The sequence below is a fragment of the Eubalaena glacialis genome, chromosome 1 (assembly GCF_028564815.1).
Source record: "Eubalaena glacialis isolate mEubGla1 chromosome 1, mEubGla1.1.hap2.+ XY, whole genome shotgun sequence".
In the NCBI taxonomy this organism is placed as follows: domain Eukaryota; kingdom Metazoa; phylum Chordata; class Mammalia; order Artiodactyla; family Balaenidae; genus Eubalaena; species Eubalaena glacialis.
The window spans coordinates 37,757,517-37,780,435 of record NC_083716.1 but is presented as its reverse complement, the minus strand read 5'-3'; the positions used below and the strand labels follow the sequence as shown (position 1 = coordinate 37,780,435).

General features: G+C 41.9%; 1 protein-coding gene across 3 annotated transcripts in view; it reads right to left on the bottom strand.

Annotated features, from left to right (window-relative positions):
* LIPA (lipase A, lysosomal acid type) overlaps positions 1-22,919 on the bottom strand; it is a 122,589-nt gene that overhangs the window by 20,708 nt on the left and 78,962 nt on the right. For 2 of the 3 annotated variants that reach the window (XM_061174212.1, XM_061174278.1), the window contains exons 2-3: positions 9,284-9,395; positions 7,104-7,221 (exon numbers count right to left, since the gene is read on the bottom strand). In XM_061174212.1, coding sequence (XP_061030195.1) covers positions 7,104-7,221; positions 9,284-9,394 — 229 coding nt within the window. In that variant the 5' untranslated portion in view covers position 9,395. Of the gene's footprint in view, positions 1-7,103; positions 7,222-9,283; positions 9,396-12,139; positions 12,246-22,919 lie in introns of those variants that run through there. The other variant, XM_061174148.1, reaches the window with a different exon arrangement.

The window sequence follows — 22,919 nt, the reverse complement described above, 5'->3', positions numbered from 1 at the left end:
TGCTCAGTTACGCAGAGGGTCTGAATACAGCCCCCTACCCAGCGTGCCATCAAGGTCCAAGCGAGCCTGGGCGTGAGCTCAGGGAGCTAGAGTCAACAAGCCCGGGCACTGACTAATGGCCCTACATCTGTCCAGTGCCACTGGGAGGCGAGGAATTACATCCCAGCTGATCAAGGCCTCTGTTTAGCTTGTTAGAGCACTGCGTTTAGGAAATGGTTTCCTTAGGAACCACATACAAGGGAAGAACAGAAAACCCAGAAATTGGTCAGAAACCTAAAGCATATAATCAAAATATAATAATTTTTTTTTTTTAAACCATAGCCTGATGGTCTTTCCCCCCAAAACCTAACTCACAAGCCAGGTTGTGAATTTTCAATTATGACTCAAAAAGTTCAATGGGCAACCCCAAGGCAAAGTTCAAAGACCGTTTCTGCACAAAGGCAATTACTCACACCCAGAATGCACTTCACTCACCAGGCCGTCAGACACATACTGCTTTTCAGATATAAATGTTCCACGGTTGGCGCTTTTTTTGATGATGGCTTTATTTTACAGTTTATTTCCCAGTTAGGCAGAAGTAAGTTGGCCTCGCTGTTACTGTTGCTACCTTATGTATTTTAGGCCAGGCCTTTCTCTATTTCTTTGTTTTAACCAACTAAAATAAATACGCTGACTATCATAGGATCAAGTTGCTCAATACTTATTACATAAGGCTGTGCACTCCATTTCAAAGAACACTGAACCCGGAGTCAAACTGGCTGGGCCACTATTTTTTGACCTAAAGCAAATCACCTTCCCTCTTTGAACCTGTCACGCCCAGTAAAATGAGAGTGTTGCTCTAGAACCTGGGTTCCCAAACCCAAGGATTTTCCCTTGGAATCCACTAGGGAGTTATGTTAAAAATGCAAGTTCTCCAAACTGCCGGCCCAGGCAGGACTCTGAGATCCTTCTAGTGTCAGCATCCCGTGACTTTCTGAAATAAGGATGAGCAGATTAAAATATAACCACTTCCCTATAAAGGATGGATTTCTGAATTTCAATTCCCTTATTGGAGTTGGTGCAAAGCAGGGGTAAGCTCAACACTTTGATAGAGAAGTTTGCTTAACAATGAGAAACAGCCCACATACACTCCACAGGTCACTAAGAGCTTTCTAAATACACATTTCAAGCTTCCTAATTAGTAGAGGTCTGACCAGACAGGCAAAGGAGTGCCTAAATCAGGGGATTCTTTAAAACAGTGTGGTATTGGTACAAAAAACAGGCATATGGATCAATGGAACAGAATAGAGAGCCCAAAAATAAACCCACACACCTATGGTCAATTAATCTTTGACAAAGGAGGCAAGATTATAAAATGGGAAAAAGACAGTCTCTTCATCAAGTGGTGTTGGGAAAGTTGGACAGCTGCCTGTAAATCGATGAAGTTAGAACACACCCTCTCACCTTACACAAAAATAAACTCAAAATGGCTTAAAGACTTAAACACAAGACATGACACCTTAAAACTCCTAGAAGAGAGCATAGGCAAAACATTCTCTGACATAAATTGTACCATTGTTTTCTTAGGTCAGTCTCCCAAGGCAACAGAAGTAAAAACAAAAATAAGCAAATGGGACCTAATCAAACTTACAAGCTTTTGCACAGCAGAGGAAACCATAAAAAAATGAAAAGACAACCTACGGAATGGGAGAGAATATTTGCAAATGATGCAATAGACAAAGGCTTAATCTCCAAAATATACAAACAGCTCATACAGCTCAACAACAAAAAAACAAACAACCCAATTGAAAAATGGGCAGAAGACCTTATTAAGACATTTCTCCAAAGAAGACATACAGATGGCCAGTAGGCACATGAAAAGATGCTCAACATCACTAATTATTAGAGAAATACAAATCAAAACTGCAATGAGGTACCACCTCACACCGGTCAGAATGGCCATCATTAAAAAGTCTACAAATAACAAACACTGGAGAGGGTGTGGAGAAAAGGGAACCCTCCTACACTCTTGGTGGGAATGTAAATTGGTAGAGCCACTATGGAAAACAGTATGGAGGTTCCTCAGAAAACTAAAAATAGAATTACCATATGATCCAGCAATCCCACTCCTGGGAATATACCCAGACAAAACTATAATTCAAAAAGATACATGCAAAAAAAAAAAAAAAAAAAAAAAAAGATACATGCACCCCTATGTTCATAGCAGCACTGTTCACAATAGCCAAAACGTGGAAACAACCTAAATGTCCATCGACAGATGAATGGATAAAGAAGATGTGGTACATATATACAATGGAATAAAAAAGAATGAAATAATGCCATTTGCAGCAACATGGATGCAACTAGAGATTAACATACTAAGTGAAGTAAGTCAGAAAGACAAATACCATATGATATCACTTATATGTGGAATCTAAAATATGGCACAAATGAACCTGTCTACAAAACAGAAACAGACTCATAGACATAGAGAACAGACTTGTGGTTGCCAAGGGCGAGGAGGGGAGGGAGAGGGATGAACTGGGACTTTGCGGTTGGCAGATGCAAACTATTACATTTCGAATGGATAAACAACAAGGTCCTACTGTGGAGCACAGGGAACTATATTCAGTATCCTGTGATAAACCATAATGGAAAAGAATATGAAAAAAGAATGTCTATATGTGTATAACTGAGTCACTGTGCTGTACAGCAGAGACTGGCACAACGTTGTAAATCAACTCTACTTCAATAAAGAAAATGTTTTTAAATAAAAATAAATCAGGGGATTCTTTACTGAGTCCACACACCCTCTGCATCTTAACATAAAATTTGTGTGTGCACAAGTGTCTACTTTATTTTACTAGAGAGAGGATCCATTGCCTTCATGCACTTCAGAATCCCAATTCTGAAGACTGCCCAATATACCTCTTAATTAGGCCACCCACGCAGACAACGTGGTGCTGCTGGTTGCTGTGAGGAACACAGAGGTGACAAAGACACAGCCTCTGCCTTCAAACAGTGGCTGCAGGGAGGGATGGTGGGGAGAGAGAAGTACACATGTGAGTTAACCCCGAAGCAGAGGAAGAAAAGCACCTCACGAGGGGTGTTAGCAAGGCATCTGGGAGTTCGGAGGAAGTGTGTCTCCTTCATGCTCAAGCAACATGGAGAGTTGGCAGTTAAGCTGGGTGGGGCTGGAAGGACAAAAAAAAAAAAAATGTCTTTAGGAATGTATAGAAATAAAGATGGTGGGCAGGGTGAACACCAGTCCAGAGGGTTGTGTCACCAGCTGAAGCCCAGGGAGAATTTAGCAAAAGGGAAATAACTCATTTGGATTTCAGCATGTGAGAGAGCAGTTCTTTGATCCTTATCACAGATACAACTTCAGTTATACCATTTGCAATTGGGCTATGGTGCCAATTTAAACCTGTGCAGTTGATAAATGATAAATGTTTCTTAGATGATGGGTAAACACAGCTGGCAACCAGTGGTTCTCAAGCACTCCTCATAAACCTTGTGAAAGAGGTACTGTATCCCATTCTACAGAGGAAGTCACCGTAGACATCATAGCCTATAACTGTAACCACTAGTTTGAGGAATCATGAAGCTCTTGCACATATCCATGGTGAACTTCAAAGGCCCACTGCTGTAGAAAATGAGGGTGAACAGTAAAGACAACAGCTAGGACAAAATATTAAGGAATGGTGTTATCTTCATTTATTAGGCTCATGAAGATTGCTGAGTGGCAATATCATATAATTATACCTGGGCTCTACGAAGCTTAATCCTCCAAAACTACATAAGATGGATGAGAACAGGGAGGTTGGCAGAAAGGAGAGCAGTTGGCATGGGTAGAGGAGCCATGTGGCCAAGTCCTGTGATCATAAAAAACTTCCAATGGTCCCCAAGTGAGGCTCTACATACAATCAGAGGGGGTCACTGAGACAGGACTGAAAGATGCTCTCACCACACAGCTTTAAACTAAGGTTTCACAAGGAATGTGGTACCTATAAATAAATAACGGAGGTGACATCGGCAAGATGGCAGAATAGGAGATCCCCAGTCCTAGCCCCCTCACAGAAACTCCAACTTAGCAACTATCCACAGACAAGAATGCCTTTGTTAGCATCCCTGAACCCAAGGGTAAGGTTACAGCATCACAGAAGAACACAAAAACTGAGAAAAACTACATTAAGAAGGGTAAGAGGAATAGCTTCACTTCATCCTTGATAAATGAATAATGTTTTAACGTATCCTGTAATGACTTATAAATAGTACAGATGTATGGCATTATTTTCTTAAAAGCATTAATTTCTTAAAAGATAAGCAGACTGAACTTCCCTATTCCTGTTTTGAAATTCTTTCTCTCTCTCAGGTTCTGAGCTTATTTCAGATGGCCAAGTAAATGGTCACAAGAGCATAAGGTACGATGGTGGCCTGGCAAAGAGAAGAAAGGGCTGGACTGAAGCCATATAACAGGGGAGCCTAGAGAGGACCTGACAGCTCCTCCAGGATTGGAGTCAAGAGTGACTATGCAGTTTCTAGTCTAGGTCCAGGAGGACGAGGGTGTTATTAATAGAGGGGGAAGTCAGGAGAGGAAGTGGCATGGATGAGCTGGGTTCCATGTTGGGTGTGAAGGACTGTGTGTATTCTTTTTGTCTATTGGCTTAAATAAGCCAAATCAGCACCACTGACAACACTGCTCCTGAATGGGGGTGAAGGACAGTGCAGAGCCTCAGCTCCGTGCTCTGCCTTGGACCATGGAAATGCAAACCATCAGAGAAGCACCAATGCAGTTTTCAGGAGAATCACAAATTCCTTTAGATAACTAAGTCACTTGTCACAGATTTCCTCCAAAACTCGCCTCTGAGCTTAGCTCACAGCAGGTGTTATATACATACCGCTGATCCTCTACAGGGAGGCCTCAGCAGAACAGAGGAAAAGGGTGGGAACTTAATGCTATCACCAGACTTAGTTTAGAGTGCGTTCAGTCTGTTCCCCATTCTGAAAACCAAGGGTATCCACTGCCCCAATCCACACACCCCTGCCAATAAATGAATGAATGAATATAGAATATAACCCGTAGAACCAGAGAGTGATAAAGACTAATGGGGAACTTTGAGATCATCCCAGCCAATCGACTGTTTTTACAGATGAAGAATCCAAGGCCTACAGAGGAGAAAGCACAGAAGTATTTAGGGGCAGGCGGAATTCTCCTGATTCTTCTTCCTACCACCTGAGAGCAAATCAAAAAGGATGCTCACTTCCCAGGGCACAGCACCTTCACCTGCAGTGGTTGAGATACATACCATAGGGCATCTGGCACTATTTGCTTTAATTGCTGTACGAAAGAGAAGCCTGGAGGTGGATATAGAAAAAGAAGAGGAGGCACATTCTCTAAGCATGTTTTTACTGTGGTTCCCTGCATTTTTTAACAATGGCTCACACTACTAATTATTAGTCAACTAACCACTTTTAAGAGAAATAATATCAATACCTATTTTTCTTTATATGGGATCCGAAATCTGTATACAGGGTTTACTTTTTTTAAAAAAAGGGAAGGAAATCAAGATCATACGTTCACTCTGAAATAAAATATGTTTTCTGTGTCTTGAGCCGAAGAAAAAATAGAAGCCCTTGCTGTAACTCATTGCTCATTTTGTAACATGCTTTTAAGAGGATCTGTAAATAATAAAACTCTCAAGAGTTAGAAATTAAATTTCAAAGACAGCATTGGCTGTCTTGACCAGGTAACATTACTGAAAGGCTCATTATAGCTAGAATTTATGGCAGAACAACATGGATAAATCAGATTATATTAAGAGGAAAACAGATAATGATACAAAGCTCACATTAACACAGAGGGCTTTTAAGTTCGCTTTGAATAAAAATTTTCTACTCACATAAAATTTTAATTGAAGAAGAGATAGTTATCCAATTACCTTAATCTCACCTTAATTTCCTAAGGAAAGTTTCTAAAATCAGAAAATGTTAAAAGAAAAAAAATAAGCTACATCTGGAGAGATGATTGACTAAGGATCAGATCCTTATTTGATGTCTAACAATTTCAAGTAATCTATCTAGAAATTCCTCAATCTGCATTGGAAACCACAGTTTTGCTTGAGTTATGAGAAAAAGAAAAAAATATGCATATATTTTAAGCCAAAACTATAAGAACTTTCATATATTGCTTATGAGAGTAATTACCAGAACAAGACCACACGAAAAGCAATTTAACAATATCTATCAAAATCACAAATCCATATATCCTCTGACCCAAAAATTCTATTTCTGAAAATGTATCTTATAAATAAACTTGCACACACAAGGTTACTTACAGCAGCAATATTTGTTAATCGAAGACTAGAAATAGTCTAAATGCCCATCAATAGGACACTTGTTAAATAAGTCATGGTACAGTTATACAGTGGAATACTATGTATCAGCAGAGATAAATGATGAAGTGCTCTCTGTATTGTATGGAAAAATCTCCAAAATATTAAGTAAAAAATTCAAGGAACAAAAGAATGTGCATTATAAGCCACATTTTATATTAAAAGGGAAGCAGGGAAAAATAATAATTTATGTTTGTTTCTAAAGAGATTTTTTTAGAGATAAAGAAATTTAAAATAAAGAGATTTTGGAAAAATACATAAAAAACTGGGGAGGTGGAGAATGAGATGGGAGGGAGGTATTTCACTGTGTATCTTTTTATTCTCTTTGATTTTTGAACTATGTGAATACATTACCTATTCAAAAAATTAAGTAATTTTCAAACAGCAAGAGCTATCTACTTAATGCTCAAACCATTTTATTAAATGAAATGCTTCCTTATAACAAAGAAAGCAGAGATTTTAGCATATCCTCAAACAAACCTGACCTTTGAACCTTTAAGCGAAATATGAAATTAGATGACTCTTGTCCTTATTTCTTTAAAAGAAGAAGTGTTTTTTATATACCTTGCATAAATGTAACATGTTGAGTACTTTGGTCTAAAAAATAATCCCATTTCAATGTTTTCAAGTTAAATCTGAACTTGGTTACTGACATAAAAAAAGAGCCAAATTCCAGCAATGCTGTAAAATTTTCAGAGTTTTCCTTTCTCACCACAGAAAACACCATACCTCTGTCAGAATTGTTCTTCCTCCCGTGGGGGATTCGGTTAAGGCAAAGAATATATCCATCTTCTGTCACAACTAGGTGTTCCTCACTAGGGAATCCCCAGTGAGAGATAATTTCACTCTGAGGAGCAAAGGAGGAGACAAAGTGTCAATGACATTCTCCAGGTTTTACTTAAGAAATGAATTGTTACTGAAATTTCAGTCTGCTCAATCTAGTAGCCAACATCCCATTGCAAAAGTAAATCCTCCACTTGTTTTACCTCTGTGTTCTACTCATAGATGTTCAGCTAAACCATTTTAACATGTTCTACACCAAGTGTGTCTTATTTTACCATAGCTTTGGGCTTCTTTGTTTCCATCCTGGTTCCCAGGTACAAATAAACACTTCTTTCTTTCTTTTCTAAATATGCCAAGTAATACTGTAATCTACCATTTTCCTTGTTTTAAGAGACTCCATCCTGGGAAATGAAGCATAAAAAGTATTAATCTGTTTTTAACTAATGGACCAATAAAACTACACTAGAATGTCAAGGTAGAGTTGAACAAGAAAAGATAAAATGATTGTGGTACATACGCTATTTGTTTTTCTCTTTCTGACTTACTTCACTCTGTATGACAGACTCTAGGTCCATCCACCTCACTACAAATAACTCAATTTCGTTTCTTTTTATGGCTGCGTAATATTCCATTGTATATATGTGCCACATCTTCTTTATCCATTCATCTGTCAATGGACGCTTAGGTTGCTTCCATGTTCTGGCTATTGTAAATAGGGGTGGGATAGGGAGGGTGGGAGGGAGACGCAAGAGGGAGGAGATATGGGGATATACGTATATGTATAGCTGATTCACTTTGTTAGAAAGCAGAAACGAACACACCATTGTAAAGCAGTTATACTCCAATAAAGATGTTAAATAAATAAATAAATAAATAAAATGATTGTGGTAATCATTTTACAATATATACATAGTGAAAATCATTATGTTGTACACCTTAAACTAAAACAATGTTATATGTCAATTATATTTCAATAAAACTGGAGGGAAAAGAGGAAAAGTAAGGAATTATGATCAAATTCACTACTCCATAAGGAAAGATCCATGGGGCAATTGTTTTTTGTTTTCTTTTTTTTAAAACTGAGGTATAGTTGATGTACAATATTATATAAGTTTCAGGTGTGCAACACAGTGATTCACAATTTTTAAAGGTTAAATTCCATTTATAGTTATTATAAAATATTGGCTACATTCCCTGTGTTGTACAACATATCCTCGTTTATTTATTTTATACATAGCAGTTTGTACCAATTAATCCATGGGGCAATTGTTAATTGGGAGCTCAGTGGCATATGGATAACTCAATTATTCAGAAGACTTAATGTAAATAAGTCCTCATTATTCTCTCTACCACAAACACTTGAAAGGATTTAAGTTTATCATTCTTACAGGAAAAAAATTAAAAAATAAAAATGCTTTTAATTTAAAAAAAACTTAAAAAGAAAAGATCTGGGACAAGAAATAAAATGTAACCTTAAGACCCTGATATCAGGTCATACTCTTTGGCTGACTATAAATTTATCTCCATCTCCAAGGTTGCCTGATTCTTCAGTTGCGTCACTGCATCATCTGTTTTAAAGCTGCTGTTTTCTGTAGCAACATGTACTTTCCTCATATTTTATGCCTAAATAAGGTATCTCCAGATTTAATTGTTTACTTAAGATTAATAACTTTGAAATGTTTCCATTACTCGAGGGATTATTTTTGCTTATTTGTTCTAACAAATTTTTTTTCAGATACTTTGATTTTTGTATCGAACTATGGACATTGGTAATCTGTCCTTGTTCAGCACATTGAGTATTAACATTCTTCCAAAGTTCTGACACTTTATTTTACTGTTGTTTAAACAAATTCAGTAAGACTTAAAAATGAAATGAATGTATAAAAATATCACTTATCTTACTAAGAAGTGTATGTTTTAACAGTAAATGAGGTTTGTAAAATACACGTTACCTTGTAGGTAAAGTCCAGCTAGCTGAATCTAAGATTTGGAGAACAGGAAAAACATAATGAAATATAAAGAGAATAGAGTTTGTGGCTTCGTGGGGCTACATAACTGGATTTCAGAAAATAATTAACATTGATCACAGATGCGTTTTTAAAAACAGATGACTTTGAGAAACTTACCACATTCATATTTGTTTCAGGATCCACAGGTGTCAGCTTCCCTCTGGATACCTCGGAATGCAGGGTCCCAAGGACCAAACAGACCACCAAACACCAGAGCCACATTTTCATTCTGTATAAAACAGTCTGTTGTTACTTGTCTACACAAAGTTTTACTACACAAAATTATGTTGGTAAATAATGCTCCCATGAAAAGTTCTGAACCAGGTTTAGGTCAGGTAAAAGTTAGGTAAAGGGCAAATATAGAACAAATGACTCAAGCCATACCTCGAAGCAAAAATTGAGGAATTCTTTTGTACTGGGAAACCTCCCACCCGCCACCCCCAGTTGATATGTGACATTTGGAGCCCAGACCACCCACTCACCTCCTCACCAGGTGGTTAAACATAATGTTCCCAGAGAAATAGCAGAAAGGAGGACTCAGAAGAGAATAGGTTGAGAAAAAGGAAGATCCCCAAAATTCCGGAGCCTGTTAATCTCCCACCTTTTCCTCTCTAATTGTAATTTAAACACTTTTAAGTTCAGCCAATATGAGCTCTTGCTCCCACTAGCTATTCACTTCCCTTCCTGCATAAAATTACACCCAAGGGAAAAAGTGTAATGAAAGAAAAGAGAGCTTGCAAGAGAAATAGAGGGCAAGAAGACCACCCCTCTTTGCTTCTGAGACCCTCCAGCCATCAACAAAGACCATCTAGTTTCTGGCAGTGATGGCACAAAATCACAGTGTAGCAAAGACCTTGGGGATGGAGGTTAAAGGCAAAAGGAAGTGACTCTTCCAAGGACACCCAGATGGTTAGAGGAAAAGCTGGGACAACAGCCCAGACCTCCCACATTTTTAAAAATAAATATAATCATTCAAAAAGATGCATGAGTGTATACCCATGCAAAGACTTGTATAAAAATGTTTGTAACAGCTCTATGTGCAACAGCCAAACACTGGAAAAACCCAAATGCCCCTAATGGGTGAATGGGTCAACATATTGTGATATATACATACTACTCAGCAATAAAAAGGAATGCACATAAAATAACATGGATGAATCTCAAAACAATTATGGTGAGTGAAAGAAGCCAGACCATATAAATAAATATGTATGATTTCATTTCTATAAAACTCTAGAAAATGCAACCTTATCTCTATTGACGGAAAGGAGATCAATGGCTGCCTGGGGAGACGAGGGCCAGGAGCTAAGCATTGCAAAGGGAAATCTTCTGGGGGTGATGAACAGGTTAATGATATTGAACGTATCACAGTTTCACATGTGTATACATATAAAATTGTACATTCTAAATATGCCCTGCTATTGTACGTCAGTAATACAATACAGCTGTTTTTAAGACTTGGGCTTAAACTGAGTATTCCACAAGTCTTAAGAAATTGGTTCTCAGAAGATTGCAAAAGTGAACTGACTCCCTTCTGTCGATGCATCTCCTGATGGTGCTACAGTGATTTCTCCCAGCAGTGGTGAACCTGGAACTTCTAGACAGGAGGGGATGTTATCTTGAGTCTGTACTGGCAAAGCAAGCCCACTGTGCTTACTCACAAGTTTGTATTTCTTTACAGTGGTTGGGAAGGGCTGTACAGTTCCGGGCTGCCTTTTATCATAAATATAACCTTTCAAAAGCCCATTATTATTCGGGAATAAGGAGTATATTGAAAGGAAAAGTGAAAGTCTGTAACCACAATTTGAAACAGTGAAGCCTCTGGCAGTTCCTGCCTTTCCACTGAGGCCTATCTTCCGGGACCTGGACCAGCTGTCCACAATGGAAGCTCCAGAAGATAACAGCTGAAGCCACTCAACTGGAAACGTCACCCAGTTGATTTTTCCTTCCAACAAAACACTAGTAAGTTTTTCAACCTACTAGTCCAGTAATTGTCATAAGGATGAGGATTGAGAAGTTCAAAGGAGAAAAAGCCTCCTCCAGGATGCATTCAATGTGCTTTGCTGGGCTCTCTTAGCAACTTTTATCTCAATCCTTTTTATACTGTAACAATCCAATTAAGTACTTGTCTGTCTTCATTTTACCCCAGCCCGAGGGCAGAGCCAGCATCTGAGCCAACTCCGAACCCCCAGGACCTAGCAAAGTGTAGATGCACAAGACAGATTTTGAAAAATGGGATTGGGGCGGTCCAGAGTTCAGTGGGTGAAGAAAAGCTCCAAAGCAGCTTGTCATTCAGCTTTCTAATAATAACACCAACACTAATAATTTCCGCTCCCATTTAAGCTCCTGCTATGCTCCAGACTTCCGCAGGCAGCGCTTCCGACCTTCTATGTTAATTAGGCCTCCGTCAACTCTCTGCAGTACCGTTAAGTCCTTTTTCCAGGAAACTGAGCCTCACCCAAGTTAAGTACTGGAAGCAAAATGCCAACTGCTTAAATAGTATCGCCAAGATATTCACCAGAACCGATGTCAAACCGTTCTCGACCACACCTTGACTAACAAGTTAGAGTGGTCTGCAGGCTGCCTGGGGGAGTTAATGGGAGTAAAGGACAAGGAGGAAGGAGGTGAGGGAAGCTGGGAATCAGAAATCCTGGGTGTCACTACAGCCCAGCGGCGACCGCGCCTGACCAGGAAACCCGAGGGCACCCGGGAAAGGGCAGGCAAATTCAAGACAGCCCTCAATTCCTGGGTCACCGCGAGATGCCTCGGGCGACCGCCTGCAGAAGAGGCACCCGCAGGTGCTCCAGGTAAGACGCTCCGGAAACCAGCGCAAGGGGTCCTGCCGGCGTGCAGAGGCTCAGGGCCGGCGGGAATGAGCCTCGGAAGCGGTGCGGGGCCCTGGCCTCAGAGCCCGTGGGGGGAGGCCGAAGCTGCGGCACCCGCACCTGGCAGCGCACCGGGGCCGGCACTCACCTGGAGCAGTCCTCCCGGGCCGCTGTCTACAGCCGCAGGTCCAGCTCGCAGAGCTGGGTCGCCGGCTGGGACCTGGAGGGGGCGGAGACGGCTGGACGCCAGGGCCCGCCCCCGGCTCCGGCTATCAGCGCCCCCAATCAGAGCAGCCGGCCGCCGGGAAGTGCCGCGGAGACACCGCCCAGGCCTGGCGCCGCCGCTTCCGAGAGGGTCCGCCGCTCAAGCGGAGCATGCGCCATGGACCAAGAGGTGCGGCGCCAGGCGGCCTCTTCCCCGGCGGAGTCGATTACCAGCTCCACCTGCAGGCCGCACCCGCCCGGTCTCCTAGCGGCTGCCCCCGGCTCTGCCCCAGGGGCTCTTGCAGGGCCGGCACTCTCTGCGCCTAGCACGGAAAACATGGGCTCTACAGATGAAAATAAATTATATGCTACGTATAAAGCGCTTAGCGGTGTGCCTGATGCAAAGCAATCTTGCTGTACATTTTATTTTTATTTCTAAAATGCCTAGCATTATTAAGACACTAGGGGTATAGCAGCCAAACAGGAGCCCTCTTCTCCTGCTTACATTCTAATGGGAAGAAACACCATGAATAAATAAAAAATGAGGTAATGGAAAGTGCTATGAAGAGCAATAAAAAACTAAAGGGATAATGAAGGTGGGTGCTATGTTATGTACAAGGTAATCAGGAAAGAACTCTCTGATGAAGTGACACCAGAGCACAAACAAAAAGGAGGTGACTCAGAGCCATGTGGATACTGGGGAAGGAGTATTCTGAGATGAGAGAATAGCAAATGCAAAGGTCCTGAGGCAGGAATATTCTTAGTAGGTTCTAGTAAGCGAAATTCGGTCAGCATGGCTGGAACAGAATGCGCGTGGTGGAGAGTGGTAGAACATGAAGTCCTAGAGGTGCCTTGGGGGACAGTTGTAACGACTCTGCTATTTCCTCTGACCAAGATAAGAAGCCATTGGAAGGTTTTCAGGAGAAAGGCAACAATACCTTGTCAGTCATATCATTTGTAAATATTTTTCCCCATTCCATAGGTTGTCTTTTTATTTTGTCAGTGATGTCCTTTGCTATGCAAAAGCTTTTACGTTTAACTAGGTTCCCCCCCCCCTTTTTTTTGCTTTTGTTTCCTTTGCCTTTGGAGACAGATCTAAAAATATATGTATATATTACTATGATTTATGTCAAAGAATGTTCTGCCTATGTTCTCTTCCAGGAGTTTTATGGTTTCAGGTCTTACATTTAGGTCTTCAATCCATTTTGAGTTTATTTTTGTATATGGTGTGAGGAAATGTTCTAATCTCATTGTTTTGCATATAGCTGTCCAGTTTTCCCAGCACCACTTGTTGAAATGTCTTTTCTCCATTGTATATTTTTGCTTCCTTTGTCATAGATTAATTGGCCATAGGTGTGTGGGTTTATTTCTGGGCTCTCTATTCCATTCCCTCTTAATAGTTTAACTGCCAGCAGGCCATTTTTCACTTTGTCACAAAGAAGGGGACAATTGAGTCCTGAAGGAAATGGGGGAGCTTGCCCTGTCAATATGGGGGCAGGGGAGCATTCCAGGTGGAGATTCAGAGGGTGGCAGGGGTAGAGGTAAGGATGGGGAAGTCCATCGTGTATGGCCACATAAATCCTTGCGAGGACTTTGGCTTTTACTGATTTGAAAATGCTTTTGTTGTTTTATTTTAATATTGCTTATTATTGAGTTTGTGGTTATTCTGTGATACACTTACATGATATTTTAAAACAATGAAATTGTGCTTATGTCTTTAAACAATTTGTTTGCAGTGCCTTCTATACCCCTTGTAACATTATAATCCACAAATTTCTGTTGGAGTTCTATAACATATTATCATTTTAAAAATTATTCATGGTTCAAAACAAAACAAAAACCAGACAAATGAAAAAACAAACAAAAAAACTCAGAGGAGCTATTAAAGTAGAGAGAGGGCAATTACACTTTTTGTCTGTACCATTCATTTCATTATAGAGAAGGAATCTTCCAAAGAAGAGAAGAACCAGGCTAAATCCCTGGGATCTTTAAGAGAAAAGAAGGCGTGAAAGGGAGCAGACTGAGACCTGAGTAAAGGCCACAGTGGTCAGTAGTGCTGGGTTCTCCCACAAGATCCTGGTTACCCTGTAAACCCTGGGAATATGGAAATCAGTGTCAATACTAAGTGCCGACAAATTATAGACAACCAGGCCAGTCTCACAATTACTCTCATAAGATCAGTCTTTCCAAGTATTGCAGAATTTATCTGCATTTTATAGAAAGCACAGATCTGAATGTAGTTAAGGAAGCAACTATAGACAGAACTAGCAGATGCAGCATTAGCTTTAAAAGATGTTCTGTACCTTTATATCTGCTGGCTTGTTCTTTATTTGTGTAGGCAACTTTCTAGAATTTCTCCTTATTCTCCACCTCCTTCTCCAACCCTTTCCTTTCCTGTGTGAGTCAGAACTAAGCTGTCAGAGCAGAAAATTAAAGCCTCTCTCCTTGCCTCAAATTTAGAAAAATATATATTTATTTTTTGTTTTTATGAAACTTTTATATGTTATCACCATCAATCATGTTGGGTACAAAAGAAGAAGGCAGCTGCCTCAAGGGAGTGAAAGAGTGACCAGGTCATGACTTGGGATGCTTGACTATAGACATACCTTTTCTGCAAGTCCTCAAATGTCTGTTCTGCTCAGACTTGTGAAATAGTTCAACAGTTAATGAGAAGGGCCTCAACATTAGAGGACTGAGAAAGCAGGGAAAGAACTGTGTTATTATATTATGCTTTATGTTATCTTGAGTGGAAGATAAGGAGTCTATACAAATGTTTTGACTCAAGTCTGTCTCAGCTTCTATTTTCTATTTCTCAGTTTCTATAGAGGTCCTATCTAATGACCTCATAAATCTGTTCCAGATGAAGAGCTATCTATAAAATGCTCTATGATTCGATGTCCATGTGTGTCACAAGGTCTGTAAATTGCTCTGAAAACTGCTGTGAGAATTACTTTGATATAATTACTTATGACAGCGAGATTGCAAAACTTCGGAGAGCATTTTGATCACCATGCAGCATGCTTTACAGATATCTCTACAGCTAATCTGTCTAAAAGAGGAAAATAAGGAATGGAGAATAGAATAAGGTGCAGGTGGCCATGAACATGCAACTTAAAATATCTTAGTTTGTAACCATCAACCTTACTCCTACAGAGGATCTATTCTTATACTAGCTTCAACTTTCCTGTTCATGTGGTGTATACCCAAAATGCTCAATGTCAGCTTTTTGAAAACAGGTATCATGACTTGTATCAGTTTGGATTCTAACTAGGACACTTAAAATGGGATGATTGAGAGAGCTAATTTACAAAGCGACTATTTAACAGTTGTTGGGTAGGGGAATCACAAGACAGCACAGCAGTTAGCCATCCCTAGGCCCAAAGAGATGAGATGGCTACTGGAAAACGGAAGGAAAGAGTCTCATAGAAGCCCCCGTGAAAGGAACAGTACCCTTCAGTAGAATGACACAGCACTTAGCCTCTCAGCAGGGAGAGAACCAGAGAAATAAACCCTCTACCATCACTGTCTCTCTCCCTTCTTTCTTCTGCAAAGTGCTCCCCATTGACAAAACCCAATCAGTAGCTGGAGGACATAGGAACCTGTTAATATAGTCTATTCCATAATCCTTGCACTTCGCAGGGCAGGATGGAAAAGGATGAAAAATGGAGCTAGATTGGGGAAATTCAAGATAATGTTCACATTATCTTTCTACACTCTATGCTGGCAGAGGGAAGTAGGAGGAAGTCCAGAATTGTGGTTAACAATGCAGACTCAGGGATCAGAGCTCCCAAGTTCAAGCCAGTATCTACAACTTGTTAGCTGTGCAAACTTGGGGAAGATTTTTAACTTCTTTCTGCCTGTTTCCTCATCTGTAAAATAAAATTAGTAGTGTCTAAGACCATTTCAAAGTTTAGACAAGATAAAATGTGTAAAAGCACTTATGAGTTATTTGTAGTGAGCTGGATGTACCTAGAGTCTGTCATACAGAGTGAAGTAAGTCAGAAAGAGAAAAACAAATACCGTATGCTAACACATATATATGGAATCTAAAAAAAAAAAAAAAAAAATTGGTCATGAAGAACCTAGGGGCAGGATGGGAATAAAGACGCAGACCTACTAGAGAATGGACTTGAGGACACGGGGAGGGGGAAGGGTAAGGTGGGACAAAGTGAGAGAGTGGCATGGACATATATACACTACCAAATGTAAAACCGATAGCTAGTGGGAAGCAGCCGCATAGCACAGGGAGATCAGCTCGGTGATTTGTGACCACCTAGAGGGGTGGGTAGGGAGGGTGGGAGGGAGGGAGACACAAGAGGGAAGAGATATGGGGATATATGTATATGTATAGCTGATTCACTTTGTTATAAAGCAGAAACTAACACACCATTGTAAAGCAATTATACTCCAATAAAGATGTTAAAAAAAAAAAAAGCACTTATAATAGGTCTGGCATATAGTACTCGATAAATGTTGGTTAATTGTTTGTTTTTTTTTAACATTTTTCCTTACAGTAAATTCCTTTCTATAAATTCAATTTATTTGCTTATTATTAATGGCTTTTAGTTATCATATAGGTTCAATATAATTACCACTTTGGTGTGTATATATCTAACACTATTCTCCTCTGCATACCTAATTTTACAAAAATGGGCTCATACTATACATATTATTTAGTTGTCTACTTTATTCCCACTTAATATTGGAAATCTTTCTATGTCACTCAACATTTTAAAAATCATTTTTAATGGTTGCATGTATGATTTTGTCATTTGGAGGTACAATAATTTACTAACAAATCCCCTTTGTTGGATGTTTAAGTTATTTCCATTTTTAAAAACCAATATCAGGGACTTCCCTGGTGGCGCAGTGGTTAAGAATCTGCCTGCCAATGCCGGGGACACGGGTTCGATCCCTGGTCCGGGAAGATCCCACATGCCACGGAGCAACTAAGCCCGTGCACCACAACTACTGAGCCTGCACTAGAGAGCCCATGAGCCACGACTACTGAAGCCCGTGTGCCTAGAGCCCATGCTCTGCAACAAGAGAAGCCTCCACAACAAGAGAAGCCACCGCAATGAGAAGCCCGTGCACCGCAGCGAAGAGTAGCCCCGCTCGCCGCAACTAGAGAAAGCCCGTGCGCAGCAACAAAGACTCAACGCAGCCAAATAAATAAATAAATTTATAAAAAACCAATATCAGCTATTATGCATGGTAATTCCATTAGGATAAAGTCTTTGAAATAAAATTTATAGGTCTAACAAAGGTTCTCCTTTAAGGATTTTTCTTATTTGTTCTAATTAATATTTTATTCTTCTTTCAGCATTGTTTAAAGATGCCAACATAGGGACTTCCCTGATGGCACAGTGGTTAAGAATCCACCTGCCAATGCCGGGGACACGGGTTCGATCCCTGGTCCAGGGAGATCCCACATGCCACGGAGCAACTAAGCCCGTGTGCCACAACTACTGAGCCTGCGCTCTAGAGCCTATGAGCCACAACTACTGAGCCCCTGTGTCACAACTACTGAAGCCCACGCGCCTAGAGCCCATGCTCCGCAACAAGAGAAGCCACCACAATGAGAAGCCCGTGCACTGCAACGAAGAGTAGCCCCCACTCACTGCAACTAGAGAAAGCCCGCGCACAGCAACAAAGACCCAACGCAGCCAAAAATAAATAAATAAAAATAAATTCAAAAAAGAAGAGATGCCAACATATTAGACAAACAAATCTTTGGTAATGTAAGTGTTAACTTCTCTGGAGACAACCATACAATCCTTTAAGATGACATGAAAGTGTGTATAAGTGAGACTGAGGTTTCTGCAGCCTAGAGGTTTCCCTCTCTTTGGGGGTAAATTTAAAGTGACATATTGGCAAGACAATAATTGAACTGTAACTTTTTTTTTTCCCAATGGGTAAGCACTTTATTTATTTTGGCTGCGCTGGGTCTCAGTTGCAGCACGCAGGATCTTTAGTTGCAGCATGCGAACTCTTAGTTGCAGCATGCATGCGGATCTAGTTCCCTGACCAGGGACTGAACCCCGGCCCCCTGCATTGGTAGCGCAGAGTCTTACCCACTGGATCACCAGGGAAGTCCCTCAACCGTAGCTTTTGAAAATATTTCCTTTCCAAATGTTAACATCCGGTAAATGAACATATCCCCTATTAGATCAAAGAACTCAAGACAGGAAAAGCACAAGCATGGGTACTCCCTTCACCTCTGTGCATCATCTTAGACCTTTCTTAGACCCCAGGCTGCTCCAGGAAATTTTGGTCACCTAGAAAGACCCTTCACCTCTAGCTCATACTAAAAGTACTCCTTATTCCGAACAAGATGAAAACATTCTTCCTAAGGGAAGGCAGAAGGAGGAAACACATTTGTTAAGCATTTCCTATGAGTGTCTTCCTAAGTACTTCACATCCAATGTCTCAATAACCCCTTGCAAATATGCATAAAATTCTCTAGACTGCTCACTTCTTTATCCAAAAAAGAAGGATGCTATGTCTTTCTAATTCATTTTAGGTGACTCCTGGCACAACTAAGTATCTCACTGAAAGACAGGTAGTAAGTAATATCTAATAGAGATGAGAATAAGACAAAAAGGACTCACTTGCTTTCATTTGGCTTAAAGAAAAAAGAGAAAGTACTCTGTTATAAGCAGTACTCAGACCAATGCCTGATACAGTGCAAAAATTTAATACAATGTGGTTAAACACAATATTCAAGCACATGAAGGTCATCTTCTGACAGATGAACTGGGCATTTTTTTCAATAGTTTCCTTAGTGTAACTTTATAAAATTCTTGCCTTCAAAAGTGTCTGGCACTGATCTTGATACTTGTTAAAAAGTCTGATATAAGACAACCACATCTCAACAGTGAGAGATTTAGGAGATCATCCTAATGCCTGTCTTCAGAATACATCATCAGAGAACTGATCACCAACTTCATCCCTTACTTCTTGGTATTTCCCCCAAAGTCTACCCTCTGGATTATGGGTATGCATTTTAATATTCAATCTTTCAGCTAATCTTTGTCCTGTGATCTTGGCTTGCATCTCCTCACAACTGTTTCTACTCTTTCTGAAGTGCCAAAGATCCTTCTAGGAAAGCAGCTGTGTAGGTGTACGGTGACGTGGTAGAAGTCCAGCTGCTGTGATGCCATTAAGATGCTTCTTATCCTTGTGCCTCCTTCTTCAGAGGCCTCCTTCAGGAGGCCCTCTTCTCGCATAATGACAAAAGGGAATACATTTGTTTTAAGTTTATGTGGTCAGGGTGCTGGGTTTTTGGCCCAAATTCTTAGCACTTCCACGAATGAGGCTCCTTCTGAGTTCCACTATGAAGGCCTATCCAGGTACAGTACTCGTGTTTTCCTCTGAGTGATTTTTACCTTGTGATCCTTTGTAACCTATCAATAAACAGGTTGTCAGAGCTGGAGTATCTTCTGCTTCACTTGAATGTCGATGCTGAGGGAGGTACTAACCAGCTTCGGAAGAGGAAGGCGCCCGGGCTCTGCAGCTGGAAGGCCGGCTCTCTCCCGCTGCGGACTCGCTTTTGAAGTCTCTCCATCGTTCGTTAAGGGGACGAGTGGTCCCTGTTTGTGTGAGGTTGCTTTAGATGACCGGCTGTTATCTGCAGAGGAACAGCCAGGAACGGGTCATAAATTGTCACGAATCACTGTCAGAATTCTGGGCCTTAGCCGGGTCCACATCCTCTCCCGCAGTGGCTTTTCGCCTTGGTGCACGGTCTACGGGCTGAAACTGTTCGCTTTACCTCCAAGCTCCTCACGTTGTGCAGTTTGGCCACAGAGTTGAAGCTCTTTTCATCCTCGGCGGGCAATTTGCAAGTGACCTTGTCGTTGTCAAAGCCTCGCCTAGCGCTTCAGCGCCTCCTGGAGGTCTGCCGGACTCGGCAGCCCGAGTCCCAGGAGCTGGGGCTCCAACCGTGGCTGCGGGGACACGGGCGCGAGGCTGCAGGGCGACGGACAACTCGGTACCCCGGCAGTCCCGCCGCATGCGCCCATCGTGGCCGTTAAGGATGTTGATTCGTTACCAAACCGCCATCTAGAAAGCCAGTCACGATTTAAACTTCCATCAGAGATCAATTATTGAAGGACTGGATCACATTTTGGGTACCTACTTTGCAATCTATTTCATATTTGAGAGAGGATGAATTTTTAAAAATTTCTTTACCCAAAATTGAGATTAAGTCCTAGTAATGAATCTGCAGGTCCAATTTGTGATGGCAACTGGATGTGATTACAAAGTCGCTGAGGTGTTAAGATGTGAGGACCTGGGCTTAGACTTTGCAGTTAGAATTCTGGTCTGTCATTTGTTAGTTGTGTCGTCTCAGTGCCAATTTCTTTCTCTTTAAAGGATTGCTTAACTGTGTCTATGCAAAGGGCAGATGGATCTTGGGGACAGTGGATTTTAGTCAACTTAATGAGATGGTCACTTCAGTTTAGCTGCTGTTCCAGCTTTTCATTGTTGGAGCAAATTGACCCATTCTGGGGCAGGTGGTATGCAGCTATGCAACTGGTAAATGCTGTATTATCTATTCATGTTAGTAAAGACCAATAGAAGCAGTTTGCTTCCAGCTGGCCAGACCGGAAATTCACCTTCCCTGTCTTATCTCAGGGATACAGCCCTCTGTCACTATTTCCTTCACAGAGACTGATATTTCTTCATTTCCCAAGACATCATGCTGGTCCACTGTGATGCTGATGGTATGCTGCTGATTTGGACATGGTAAGCAGGAAGTTGCAACCATTCTAGACACCTTGGTAAGACTCATGTATATCAGTGGGTGGAAATAAGCCCCTTAACATTTCAGAGGTCTGCCACCTTAGTGACGTTTCTAGGAGTCCAGTGTCTGGGGCATGTTGACATGTACTTTCCAATGTGAAATACAAGTTGTTGCATCTGCTCCCTTCTACTACTGATAAAGAGGTACCAAGCCTAGTGGGCCTCCTTGGAGTCTGAGACAATGTGTACCTCGTTTGAGCCTGCTACTTTGACCCGTTTTCTGAATTACCCTAAAGGCTGCCAGTTTTGAGTGCCCACAGAGCAAGAGAAGGGTCTGCAACAGGTCTGAGCTGCAGGCAAGCTGCTCTGCTACTTGTGCCATATGACCCAACAGATTTGAGATGCCCAAAGTGTCTGTGACAGATGGTGATGCTCTATGGAGCCTTTGTCAGGTGAATCACAGAACACACCTTTAGGATCTTGGAGCATAGCTATGTCATCCTCTGCAAATTACTATTCTCCTTTGAGGAACAGTGTCTGGCTTGTTCAGGACTCTTAGTAGAGACTGAATGAATACTTGACGGTAGGCCATCAAGCTATATGTGATTGACTATCCATCATGAATTGGGTGTAGCCTGACCAATCAAACTATAAAGTTGGGTGTGCACAGGAGATCTCCATCATCAAGAAGTGCTGTAGATGAAACTGAGCCCATGTAGGACCTAAAGATGCAAGGAAGTCCCACAAGCAAGATTCCCATGACCCGTATTCTTTCTACATTGCCCTTTCTCTCTCAGTCCTCACCTATGGCCTCATGGGGAGTTCCATGTGACTAGCTGACTGAGGAAAAGATTATTTGGACCAGTTTATACATGGTTCTGCATGATATGTTTGGTACCTCCCCAAAGTAGACAACTGTAGCACTCTAGCCCCATTTAGGGGTGGTTCTGAAGGACAGTGGTTATGGGAATTTCCCCCAGTGGAAGAGCTTTGAACAGTTAACCTGCATGTTAATCTTTCCAAGAAGGAAAGATGTCCAGAATTAATGGATCTACATTGACTGTGGCTCCTTTAACCTGGAAGCTGAAATTGCTAAGTCACCACTTTGGGCTCCTTATTCCAGTAATGCAACAGGCATCAGAACTTGGGTCAATGATTGCCAGCTTCCTTTTTTTTTTTTTTTTTTTTCCTCCTCACATCTACACTCCCCTTCCAACTCAGGTCCAACCAGAGAAAGCCAAATACGTTTCTTAAACCAACCACATAAGATGTCCATCTCTAGTTAGTCCTCCTCCAGCTTCCCGGTGCCAACAGCCCCCAGTCTGGGCTCCTGGAGCCTTCCCTTTCCACCTGGGAGCTTCCCACTGTCCTGTCTGCCTGGGGTCCCCGCCAAATGCAAGTGATGGTGGCGACTCCTCTGGCCGGCTCTGAGTAAACAGCTGTGTGTTCTCACTGGAGTCGCCTGTGTTTATCTTACAGGGCATCGCGCCTCACCAGCAGGTAGAAGAGAAGAAGAGCAGGGTTCCAGGGAGGCGCCGGGCCTGGCTGCGGTTTGGCTCCAGGTGGGGGAGCGCGGCCTCAACTTGGAAAGGCGCCTCCTCTGGTTCCCGGGCGGCGGTTCTGGAGGCGATGCTTCTGGAGGCCTGGGGATGGGGGTCCGCGTTACAATCCCCTAGGTCGGGAGACCGCCCTCCCTGCTCGCGAGTCCCGGCTGCCTGCACAGCGGCTGGTCCTGCTTCTGCTGCACCGGCAGCTGCTCGCGTGGAGCACCGCCTGGCCCCGCACCCTCTCCTGCCCCCGCATCCTCTCCTGCCCCCGCACCCTCTCCTGCCCCCACACCCTCTCCTGTCTCCGCATCCTCTCCTGCCCCCGCATCCTCTCCTGCCCCCACACCCTCTCCTGTCTCCGCATCCTCTCCTGCCCCCGCATCCTCTCCTGTCTCCGCACCCTCTCCTGCCCCGGCATCCTCTCCTGTCTCCGCA